Here is an 11,655-nt window from a genome sequence, read left to right on the forward strand (position 1 = left end):
ACTCTACCGTAACACGATATTGTCCGCTTTGGGCCCCGACCACTCCCTCATGGTTTCGTTTCTGGGAACTCACGCGAGCAAAACTTCCCAGTGAGTCACCCATCCTGGGAATGCTCTGGCCCCTTGCTCACTTAACTTTGGAGTTCCGACACGCCTTGATTTCGGTTGGGGTGTGTCACTTTCTGTACAGATTTCATTTTGTGGCAGAAAATTTTCATTATATATACCTATCATTAGTCAAATTCAAACTTAGCAATAAGATAACTTTTTAATTATATACCTATTAACTCTCAATTCCGTCATCAGAATTGCTCTTAATCTCAGTTTCTCAATTCTTTAGCGTCTAGAACACCCATTCCAAAACACTAGCTTCACTCTTACTAATAGACTTTATCTTTTATGTTTAGCATAAAATAGATAACAATGCATGATAATGAATTACAAATTGTTTTTTTATTTCTTATATTCAAATTTAGTTTTTGCTCTTTCATCATACGTATGACTCCATTTTTCCATCTGTGACATCCCACATCGTCTAAGGGAGTGATCCTTAAATGTATATTCTCATCTCTACCTAGCGGGAGGCCTTTTGGGAGCTCACTAGCTTCGGGTTTCGTAGGAACTCCGAAGTTAAGCGAGAAGGAGGCTTGAGCAATCCCATGATGGGTGACCCACTGAGAAGTTGCTCGTGAGTTCCCAAAAACAAAACCGTGAGGGAATGGTAAGCCCAAAGCGGACAATATCGTGCTACGGGAGTGGAGCGGGCCCGGGAAGTGATCCGCCCCGGGCCGGGATGTGACAAATTTGGTATCAGAGCCTAACCCTGGTTGCGTGTGTGCCGACGAGGACGTCGGGCCCCTAAGGGGGGTTGATTGTGACATCCCACATCGCCCAAGGGAGTGATCCTTATATGTATATTCCCATCCCTACCTAGCAGGAGGCCTTTTGGGAGCTCACTGGCTTCGGGTTTCGTAGGAACTCCGAAGTTAAGCGAGTAGCGCGCGAGAGCAATCCCATGATGGATGACCCACTGGGAAGTTGCTCGTGAGTTCCCAAAAACAAAACCATAAGGGAATGGTAAGCCCAAAGCGGACAATATCGTGCTACGGTGATGGAGCGGGCCTGGGAAGGGTTCCGCCCCTGGCCGGGATGTGACAATTTTGGGAACTCACGAGCAACTTCCTAGTGGGTCACCCATCATGGGATTGCTCTCGCGTGCTACTCGCTTAACTTCGGAGTTCCTACGGAACCCGAAGCCAGTGAGCTCCCAAAAGGCCTCGTGCTAGGTAGGGATGAGAATATACATATAAGGATCACCCATGGGCGATGTGGGATGTCACAATCCACCTCCCTTAGGGGCCCGACGTCCTCGTCGGCACACACGCGGCCAGGGTTAGGCTCTGATACCAAATTGTCACATTCCGGCCCGGGTGGGACCACTTCCCGGGCCCGCTCCACCACCGTAGCACGATATTGTCCGCTTTGGGCTTACCATTCCCTCACGGTTTTGTTTTTGGGAACTCACGAGCAACTTCCCAGTGGGTCACCCATCATGGGATTGCTCTTGCGCGCTACTCGCTTAACTTCGGAGTTCCTACGGAACCCGAAGCCAGTGAGCTCCCAAAAGGCCTCGTGCTAGGTAGGGATGAGAATATACATATAAGGATCACCCCTGGGCGATGTGGGATGTCACACCATCCATCTCAACTAATTATTATATATTATTTATTAACTGCCATACAACCTTTTTTTAACACTTTATTTTACAATTTAGGGAAGAAAAAAAAAAAGCTAATTCAGCAAGGGATTTACAACGTTGACAGATACATTTTCAAGCAATGAAGACACAAATATTCAAAGGTATGTAAAATTAATTAATACTTTGTTAACTTTGTTTTATTGACGTTCTACATTTAATAACAATATTTACTAGGCTTTGTTTTATTGGCGAATTAGCTATTACTAATATATATATATATATATATATATATATATATATATATATATATATATAAACTAGCTTCTTTTTAGTAGAGATAAAAGTATAAAAGTAGACATTTGCACTAGAGATATACCATCTCCACATATTTTAATCTAATATGTTCTTTCACAGATTTACAAAATATGGGCAGGATTTATCTTTAGTGGAAGGATGTCTGTTTATACTTTTGAATATTGGCCTTAAATCTTTCACTAGACAAACAAATAATAAGCCATGTATTAACAATAAGTTAGAAGAAGAAAGTATCTATATAAATTGATAATAGTTAATTCCTCTGTAGAGAAAAGACAGAAATGATTATTCTTACTCCAGATAATCAAAACTAAGTTTACCAATTTATATAAATCTAATCCGTCTTAGAGCGCCATTTAATTTTGTTTTAAAAATTATAAAATTGGCAAATAAACTGCCATTTAATCATAGCATGATTTGCAACACTTTTGTAACTCTTATATAACGCTATCACTAAATATATTTTATTGCATCATCTTTGTTGTACTAAATTACAACAAACTTATCTTTTCTTAGACATTATTCAAATTCTCATTCCACGTATGTTTCCAATTTCATTTACTCTTTATTTTTTAATACATTTGTCTGTATAAATTAATATAACATTAGCCAAAACTGAACAACTTACAAATTATGCTCAATCTATTTTTAATAAATTTTTTAATTGTTACTACCTACGAACTTTCTTATCTCGCAGCAACGTGCGGCACCATTTCCTAGTTCATTAACAGTAAAGTGCCGGAATTGCCCTCCAATTGCTCTTTAGTATTCTATTTTTTCCGTTTCTATACAGCGAAATGGCGGATTTACCCATTGCTGGCCACGCTTCTCTCATCGCTTCACCTTCTGTTTCTCGACTCTTCTACTTCATTCCACTCTCTCATTCAAAAAATCAGATCGCTCATCGCTTCTTCTCCAAACCTCTACTTCGACTACAACTTCTAAATTTTTCCTTTTGTGTTCACTTATCTCTCTCTCTCTCAAATCTCTGCTTCTCCTGTGCAAATCTCAGCATAAAATTAGTTTTCATGTGTCCTTAAATGCGAATCTTTTTCCTCTCTAAAATCCATCTAAAAAAATGTATAATGGTTATTGTTTCTCTCAGCAGGTTACTCGGAGAAGTCTGTGAAGGGTCAATAGGACAAGATGGATTGCGTTTCAAAGTGCAAAAAATACAGGGCCTGCCTGTCTATGCGTTTCCAATCTTCCATAAATCATGTTCGTGGAGGCGATTTGAGAAGGATTTGAAGCTCGGCTACAGAGATTTGATTCAAATTGGTGGATTTGGGTAAGAAACTAAGAAACCCTAATACTGTCTTTTGGTTTTAAGAGAACTACCATAAAATCCCTCCGAAGTGTTTGTGATTCCAAATCTAATCAACTTTTCTTAAACTCATCCCTTTCCCATGTAGCAAATCACAGCTCTAAAATATTCCAATTACTTAATTAATTATCATAAGCTTTTTGTAAAGTACTACTTCAATATATCTTTTGTGATTCCAAATCTTATCAACTTGTCTAAAACTCATCCCTTTCCCATGTAGCAAATCACAGCTCTAAAATATTCCAATTAATTAATTAATTAATTAATTATCATAAGCTTTTTTTAGAGTACTACTTCCATATATCTTTTGTTGCAACGGATTTGAAGTTTCCCGGGCTTGGATTCTTGGAGTATTCCCTATTGTTTGCTGCTAAACAACTGCCTTTCGTTTGCTATCTTGCATGGTGTTTACGACTTATTGCAAAACTGAGTTCTCTTGATAGTTGTTGTTGTTTTAAAATGCATAATTTAGTGCAACTAAATCGTTTGGTTGGTTTATATTTTAGAATCCTATTGTTTGCACTTTGCAGTGATTTTATGTGTTATATTATGTCTTTTACTGCAAAACTGAACTTTCTTTATTTTTTCGCTTTGTGTGCAGTTAGAGCTGACTATATGAGCACCCAAATTGTTACTCGCAACTTGGTAAACTTCCATACTAAATCTTGCTTCTTTGAAACCTTTCTTTTAGTTTTAGCCTTTTTAATGTGGAATATTGGTGAAAATAAGAAGTGTTTTTAATGTGCACAGTTGTTATATTAATGTGCTTGATTTCAGCCTTCTCTTTTGAATTCCTGAAAGAGTGGTATAGTTCTCTCATTCACTTCCTTCTTCTTTCAATACATACTCGGTTACAATGTCAATATTTTTGTTCAAATGAGTGATGGAGATTTCAAATAGGTTGTGCACTCTGTATTCTGCAGTTTATAATTCCCCTCCTCATTTGAGTTTTCCTTATCATAAGTATTTATGATCTTATTTTTCATCTTGCACTCTGTGTGAAGTGTTCCTTGTAATAGCAGTGTATCTTATGGTGGGTTTATAATAGCAAATGTGAAGTGTTGTTTCTAATAGCACTGTATCTCATTTTATGTCATAAAATAAGGAGGGGAATTTTGAATACAGATTTCAATTCAAATTGTATGTGAAGTGTTGCTTGTTGTTGTTATTGTTTTTTTTTTTTTTTTTTTTTTTTTTTTTGCCTTCTTCATACAATTATCATCATTTGGTCATAGCTGCTCGAGTTTAAGTAGTTTGTGTCCAACTTTCGGATTGTACTTTCTGTTGACAATGATCTCATTGTTTTTGATGTGGGACAAGGTTTGAAGTTGGAGAGACCAAGAACTAGGCACCCTCTACAGACTGCAGTACTACTATTGCTAAGGTCTATTTCAGTTCCTCTCTACTCTCTTAGTCTTCATAACTTGCTTTTTATCTGTCTATCACTCTATCTTTCTTCACATTTATATATTAGAATAGACTTAAACCACTTACTACTTGATTATAAGGCTATTTCCTTTAGCATTTATTTGTGGAATGATCCATGTGGTTTCACCAATGAACTCACATCCTTGGATGGCAAGAGGACTCAATAGAGCTCAGTATATAACTCAAAATCGAGTAAGATCTTGGATGTATACTACTTGAAATCAATTAAAATCATACGATTAAAATACTTATGGAATTACAGTCTATGATATCATTTTCCTGTTCATTGAAATGTGGTGAAGATTGTCCATGCTCATTGCTCCTCTCCTCCGTACGCATGCTCCTCTTTTTTTTTTACTCTTACCATTTTTTCTTTTTAAATTGTAATATTTGTATATGTCTTTTATAAATGCTTTCAACTTTGAATTTTGGTTTTGTAATGGCATACAATTGCACCTTGATGTTTGTAGATTACAATTTTTTCGTTTCACTGTAGGGTTATATCTTCTACACTCTTGAGCAAGAATATCAGATTGTATATATATATTTTGACTTCACGTTTGTTGGTTTTATTTCAGTAGTTTTATGGGTGATACAATTACGAAGGTACTGTATGAAGTTACAGAATTTCATGCGAACTTTCAAGGTTGGACTCCTGGTCTTTCTCTCACTTTTTACTTGAATGTTGATCGGGCTTTAAGTATTGTTACTTAATTATTTTATTTTATTATTTTTCTCAATCAAATTTTTTCACTGAAAAATTCAGTTTATATTCATCAATAAACAAAAATAAGTTAATGTTAGTGATGTGTCTTTCTATCTGTATGTTATCTCACTTAGTTTGGGGTTAACTAATAATTAGGACTCATAAGAAATTTATAATCCACTCATGGGAAAAGTTTTTCCCGCACTAATCACTACTATAGTGTTAACGTTTGATTAGATTGGGTAATCATTCAAAAATTCAGAACAAAAGCTCATTGTAACCTCCTCCCTCCCTCCCTCCCTCCCTCCCTCCCTCTTATTGCATTTGGGTTTTCTCATGTTTCTCTTTCTGTTGATCTAATGTGGGGTGAATTTGTTGAATTTTGGTTGAATTGGAATGTGGGTTTAACTGTGTTGAGTTTTTATTTAACTTCTGCATTTGGGTTTTCCCATGTTTCTCTTTCTGTTGATCTAATTTGGGGTGAATTTGTTGAATTTTGGTTGAATTGGAATGTGGGTTTAACTGTGTTGAGTTTTTATTTAACTTCTAGAGTTAGTGGATTCAAAATTAAGAAATAGTAATTGGTTGTAGTTAATCATATAAAAGATGTGTATGATTTTCATGTTGCATGTGAGATGTTAAAATACAGTAATTTTATTCTTAGTCTTGCTGTTAAAAGTTGTTTCATTGATGTATATACACCCTTTTCTGTTGTGGATCAGCAGGTCCAGCTCAAGATATAGATAAAAGAATACAAGCTCTTAAAAAAAAAAAGGTATAATTTATTAACCCTTTTGGCAAGTTAGGAATATGTACTCCTTTCCTTGCTTCGGTATGACTATAGAAATTGTTTGGCAGGTTAGGAATATGTACCCCTTTTCTTGGGGTTTTCAGTGGTGTTTTTAATAGAATTACAGATTTGAGTGATGAGTTTTTTCAATGGTGTTAATTTTTTAACAATTTATGAAGCTATTTGTAAAATTTAGTCAGATTTTTTTTATTAACAACTATTATATCGTTTTTTATTCCAATTCGCAATTAGTTCATTTGTTAAATTTAAGCTTGATTATTTTAGTAAATTTTTATACCTTATGTCCAAATACATATACAATACTGTATATGTATAGTTTTCATAATGTTGCTGAGCATTTTGAGTATGCATTTTTTGTGTAGAGTGAAGAATGTACTGTTCACAAAGGCAAAACAGGGAACTACTTCATATGGGAAGAAGAGGTTAGTTTAATTGTAATTTTTTTTTATTTGGTTAAATTCGAAGTTGGTTGGCTTGCATCTAATTCGGTCATTTGCTGGCATAGGTTGAAGTCACTGGTTTTATTAATGCTGGTGACCGAAATCAATCCAAGTTAATGTTAATACGATATCACTATTTTTGTTATGGTGAGGACTAAGAACTTATAACCTTTTCTTTATCTCTCATTTTTTAAATTAAGAAATTTACTTTTTTATACCTCTTTTGTGATCATTTACTGAGAATTTGTTAATTGTTTTAATATGTATGAGGTAGGATTTCTACGTTCATTTCTTAACTTTAGAGATTGCTGGATTTCATGTTGTCGAATAGTTTATGGATTTTTCATATTAAGTATGTCAATATGTTATTGCAGTAATTCAATTGATGTGATATAAGTTGATGTATTTATACCTTTAAACATAAAAAAATTCACATAATTTTTAATCCCGCAGCAACACGCGGACAAAACTTTATAGTGTAAAACGATAATTGCGTTATATATGTAGTTGTAGACATAATCTAATGGTTGTTGTCTTCCATTAACTTTTATTTCTTAATCCTCATCAATTCATTTGATCCGATGGTCAAAAATTGAAAGGGTTTGTAAAAGATAAAAGGAGGTGTGTGGTTAACACCACCCTATTTCTATTTCAAAGTCGTTTTTTTTTTTTTTTGAACAAATAATATTATCTGCACTAAAGAGGAGAATTGTGCTTAGCCTCATAATGAGCTAGCAATAATGTGATTCAAAATTGCATTTGGCAAGAACAAAACCTAAGATATTTGACTTATAAGTGAATAAAAATATTATTAGACCGTAGTATTAAGTGGTTTTGAAGTCATATTTTAGCATAACTATCGGCAATTGCTGGTTGAAGGACCAATATGATTAGAAGTTAGAACATAAGTAAGTACCACCAAAGCATCCATTTTCTGAGGACATCAACGATTTCTTTACAAGATCCGTTTGTCTCCCATACAATCACATATAAGTTGAGAAACCAGGAAGATAATAGAGACTCATTATACAGGAGGAAACTTTAACACATAAATCATAAATGACTAATTAAACTCATAGGACCCCAATAGAAATCCTCCACACACAACTGCAACCCCGATTTCCCATTGTAAAACGGAAAATTACGGACGGTGAATGATAGTATGTTTGTGAGAGGAAGGGGAAACCGCAACAATAAACTATGTCAATGACCGTGCCTTAATAAATTAGGCATGACCCAAGCTCATTTAGATAAGGCACTGCACGGCATGATTAGCAATGAGTGGCCAGGTCAGTCCTAAGGTTTAGGTCCAATAGGCTGGCCCAGCAGCGATTCATCGTGGCCAAGCACGACCCATGATGTGGGGCCATTATGATGACTATCCCATTAAACTAATACAGAATTAAATATTAATATATTTATTCATTATTTTTCAAGTAAAACATACGGTTTGGAGCTAATAAGACTAAATAATTGTGATATTAGGTTTTAAACTAGATTCAAATAATTTTTTCTGATAATATAAGATAACTAAAGTTTGTTGAGGGGCTTGTTTAGTCGCACAGCCCAAGAACGGCTTAGGCCCATATGACACCTTTAGGTATTAGAGCGTTTGACACCTTTAGTTTTTAGGGGTGGGCATGAGAACCTAGAATCGAGAAACCGAATTGAACCAAGACAAAAAAAAAAAAAAAAAAAACTTTTGACAAGAATTGAATTGAGCCGATTCAGACTGGTTTCGAGTCAGGTTCTCAACTTGAAAAAACTAGCACAACCAAACTGAACCAACTAATAGTAATTTAATTTTTATCTTTTTTTTTAATAAATAATATTATCTACATTAAGAGGATGGATGAAAATTTATTTTTTATGTTTTTAAATATATTCAATAAACATAACCCATTTAACAGGCCCTTAAAGGGATCCCCATTTTTTTTTTTTTTAAATGGGGACACCCTCTTAACCATTAGATATGACTTTAATGAAATTATGTGGTTGAGATTAAATCACAGGCTACATAATTTCAATCACAGAATTTCATTAAAGCTAAATTTAACGATTAAGAGAGTGTCTCCAATTTTTTTGAAAAATAAGAATCCCTCCCTTAAAGGCTTCCACCCATCTAATACTAATCTCTCGCAAGGCCTACCAAATTTAACTAAATCGAAGGTGCAAAGGCCCATAACCTAACTAAACCCTAGTGACTATATGTCTCTTCCTCTTCCTTTTCTTTATGCAGTCTAGCCACCAAACCAGTCTCACATTTTGTCTCTCCCCGTTTAGAGCCAGTCTCTCTTTTCTTCTCTACCATTTCTTCTCTCTCTTTCCTTCTTCGCCCTCTCGTTTATTCTCTACTAGTCTCACAAATCTTGCAGGTTTATGTTTTTACCTTGTACGCTTCCAGCAGTTTGACTCAAATTTGTAAGAATTTATCGGTGGAAACATACTGTTGGACGTTGAAGCAGGACTCGAAGGAAAAATATATCTCTACAATAGAATGCCAGAAGAGTACTTTGGTGTCTCAAGCCCCTTAAACAAAAAAAATAAAAAAATAAACAAAAAAATTAAAAAAACGTACAGTTAGAACAATAAACTCAAGCGTAAGAGTGGAAAGGTTCTTAAAAAAGAAGAATAAAAAAAGTATAACGTGGGAGAAAGGATCGATCACCACGTTCAGTTTTGCAACTACATTCAGCAGTTACCCTTTCGGTTTTGCAGACTACCACACTCGTACGTGGGATAATGTTCGTTTTGTAGACTCCGACACTCCAACACTCCAAAGTGGGATAAAAGGGGTAGAAACCAACGTCCAGGTCACCGATTCTTCTTTTTTCAATTTTTTGCTTTGAGATTTGCGGTAATTCCTCTCCCTCTCTCCCTCCCTATCCCAGGTGCTCAAATGAAATTAATCTGGGTATAAGCTTCCGTTTTGCTTTGAGGTACACAGTGTTTGCTTTTGTTTGTTTTGCTTGCTTCTGTTTTCTCCACTGATAAAATTATTTTTATTTTTAGGATGCCAAGTTTGGTAGCAAGAAAGCGCCGGAGTCGCAGCAAAACGGGCAGTCCACTGAAGGGGCGGTGAGTAATCGGAGTAGTTCACATGAAGAGAACAGGTAGTGGATTTGATCTTATCATGTGGTGCATTGCATGGACTTTGTAGAGTTGGACTCATTTGTTCTTCGATTTTGTCTGTTTTTCAGGCAAAAAACTCGGCAACTCCTTCAAATGGAGTCTTATCTGCATGACGTGTTAAATTTCATTGAGGATGTCTTCTGGAAATTCCAGTGCGAGGGTTCTATGTGATGTTCCCGTGGATGAGGAAGCGATGCAAAGGCATCTTTAAATTCATATGCCTTCTGGAAATTCCAGTGTGAGCTATGTGTTGTTCCTGTCTGCACCTAAAATGTGCACCACTTCACTTATTTGGGCCATTTGGGTAAAATATGACATTTGGAGGATTAATGTGCAAAAAGGCTAACTTGGAAAGTTTTTTTGGCTGCAAGTGGAGTTATTTGACATTATAATATTGCTTTTCCCATTTGTTTGGGTGGTGGATGTTTCCCAATAGCTTTGTTTAAACAACAATTGCATGTTTTCCTAATGCAACTAGATGGGAAGACACAGACATTCTGACAGAGGATACATGGTGAAAGATTGCTTCTTTTAATTAATAGTTTATTGCAAGTGGTGAAAACATGTGGTGGAAATGCAAGTTCCCATTTTAATATTATTTCACAATGCAAGTTGGCCAAGCTTTTTCCGGGCAAGTTCATTGTTCTCAGCAAGGGGGTTCTTTCAGATCTCTATATAAAAAAACAGAGGTAGAAGGATTATGGACACTCAAACAACCAATCAATCAAATCAACTCATCAGCTTCCTTGTAGGCATTTAGCTTTAGCCAATCATCCATTGCTTTCCTTGTTTATTAGCTCTGCTGTTTACTAGTAGTATTGATCTCATATTAGTTTATGTACAACTCATTTTCAGTCATTTAAATTACAAGCAATCTACAAAACCAGTCATTTATTTTCCTCTGTCATTCACACTCAACCTTGTGATTTAGTTGTTGTTACATTTTTCCATATAAGTAAAGTCCTTATCTTTAAGGCAAAGAAAGAACCCTGATTTGAGTCACTCCCACTCAATGACACAATCTCTTGGTTTGAAGTCGAATTTAGGCGCAACCTCAATCGTTCAGATCCCGTCTACTAGCGGCATCTAGTAGTGGCACGCTCGCACCCACCAGTTTCATGTTTGAGTAAATTCCCGGCATGCCCGAGAGGCCCATGGCGAATATAGGGAGCAAATAGTTCCCGTGGATAAGTAAAGTCCTTAATTTTGACGATGGAGTTCATTTCTTTTTTCTATTTTACTCGTGTCTTTTTTTCATTTATGTTTGACTGGATTTTGATAATTTGATGGTGGTCTTTCGTTTCTCATATGGATGCTTCGCCTCCATGACTTAGGTTAGAGAATTTTTGTCTTTTAAATTACTCTTCTCTCTGTAGAGAAGAATATATAGCTCAGTTGAATATCAAAGTGCGCGATAAACAATACTACAAACTAATAGAAATATTATTAAACAAATAAAAATACCGAAATGGCTACAAAACCCTAAGGCGTTACATTGTGACTAACTTGTTTCACAAATTAAATTACAAGTAATATTTATAGAGAACTAAACATAAGAAACCCTAACTTGGATGGGTTAGGCCCAATTCTTAAACTAACAAGGAAAACCCAAATACTAATATTTTCCAACACCTCTTGTCAAACTCATGGCAGTATACAACATGGGTTTGCAAACAAGCAGATGTGGACTGGCTCCGTTAGGCGGACTGGCAGGCATGCAATCTTGACTTGACTGGCAAACTTGATTCGACTGGATTGGCAAACTGATTTTTACTAGCAAACTGATTTTGACTAGTGTTG

The 11,655-nt window shown here is 35.7% G+C and overlaps 1 protein-coding gene across 5 annotated transcripts; it reads left to right on the forward strand.

Annotated features, from left to right (window-relative positions):
* The first annotated feature begins 1,764 nt into the window (after positions 1-1,764).
* Positions 1,765-10,263, forward strand: LOC125476927. Of its 5 annotated transcripts, XM_048583596.1 has the most exons (9): positions 1,765-1,860; positions 4,659-4,722; positions 5,345-5,412; positions 6,195-6,247; positions 6,646-6,705; positions 6,789-6,870; positions 9,442-9,662; positions 9,736-9,836; positions 9,924-10,263. In XM_048583596.1, the coding sequence occupies exons 1-7, from the start codon at positions 1,839-1,841 to the stop codon at positions 9,570-9,572; spliced, it is 480 nt and encodes a 159-aa protein (XP_048439553.1). In that variant the 5' UTR covers positions 1,765-1,838; the 3' UTR covers positions 9,573-9,662; positions 9,736-9,836; positions 9,924-10,263. The 5 variants fall into 5 exon arrangements, 1 of the variants encoding a protein (XP_048439553.1); XR_007258203.1 differs by lacking the exons at positions 1,765-1,860; positions 9,442-9,662; positions 9,736-9,836; positions 9,924-10,263 and adding exons at positions 2,826-3,302; positions 3,940-3,983; positions 4,089-4,143 and having other exon boundaries at positions 6,789-7,011; XR_007258201.1 differs by lacking the exons at positions 1,765-1,860; positions 9,442-9,662; positions 9,736-9,836; positions 9,924-10,263 and adding exons at positions 2,832-3,302; positions 3,940-3,983 and having other exon boundaries at positions 6,789-7,011.
* The last annotated feature ends 1,392 nt before the right edge of the window (positions 10,264-11,655 follow it).

This window comes from the organism of the source record quoted next, unplaced genomic scaffold (assembly GCF_019419815.1).
Source record: "Pyrus x bretschneideri cultivar Hongxiangsu unplaced genomic scaffold, Pyrus_bretschneideri_v1 Contig2, whole genome shotgun sequence".
Taxonomy (NCBI): domain Eukaryota; kingdom Viridiplantae; phylum Streptophyta; class Magnoliopsida; order Rosales; family Rosaceae; genus Pyrus; species Pyrus x bretschneideri.

Bases quoted from the DNA above. Each gene is read 5' to 3' on its own strand.
- LOC125476927 (XM_048583596.1), top strand. From the start codon at position 1,839: ATGAAGACACAAATATTCAAAG. The intron at 5,413-6,194 runs GTTGGACTCCTG...GTTGTGGATCAG, and splicing joins ATTTCATGCGAACTTTCAAG to CAGGTCCAGCTCAAGATATA. The intron at 6,706-6,788 runs GTTAGTTTAATT...TTGCTGGCATAG, and splicing joins ACTTCATATGGGAAGAAGAG to GTTGAAGTCACTGGTTTTAT.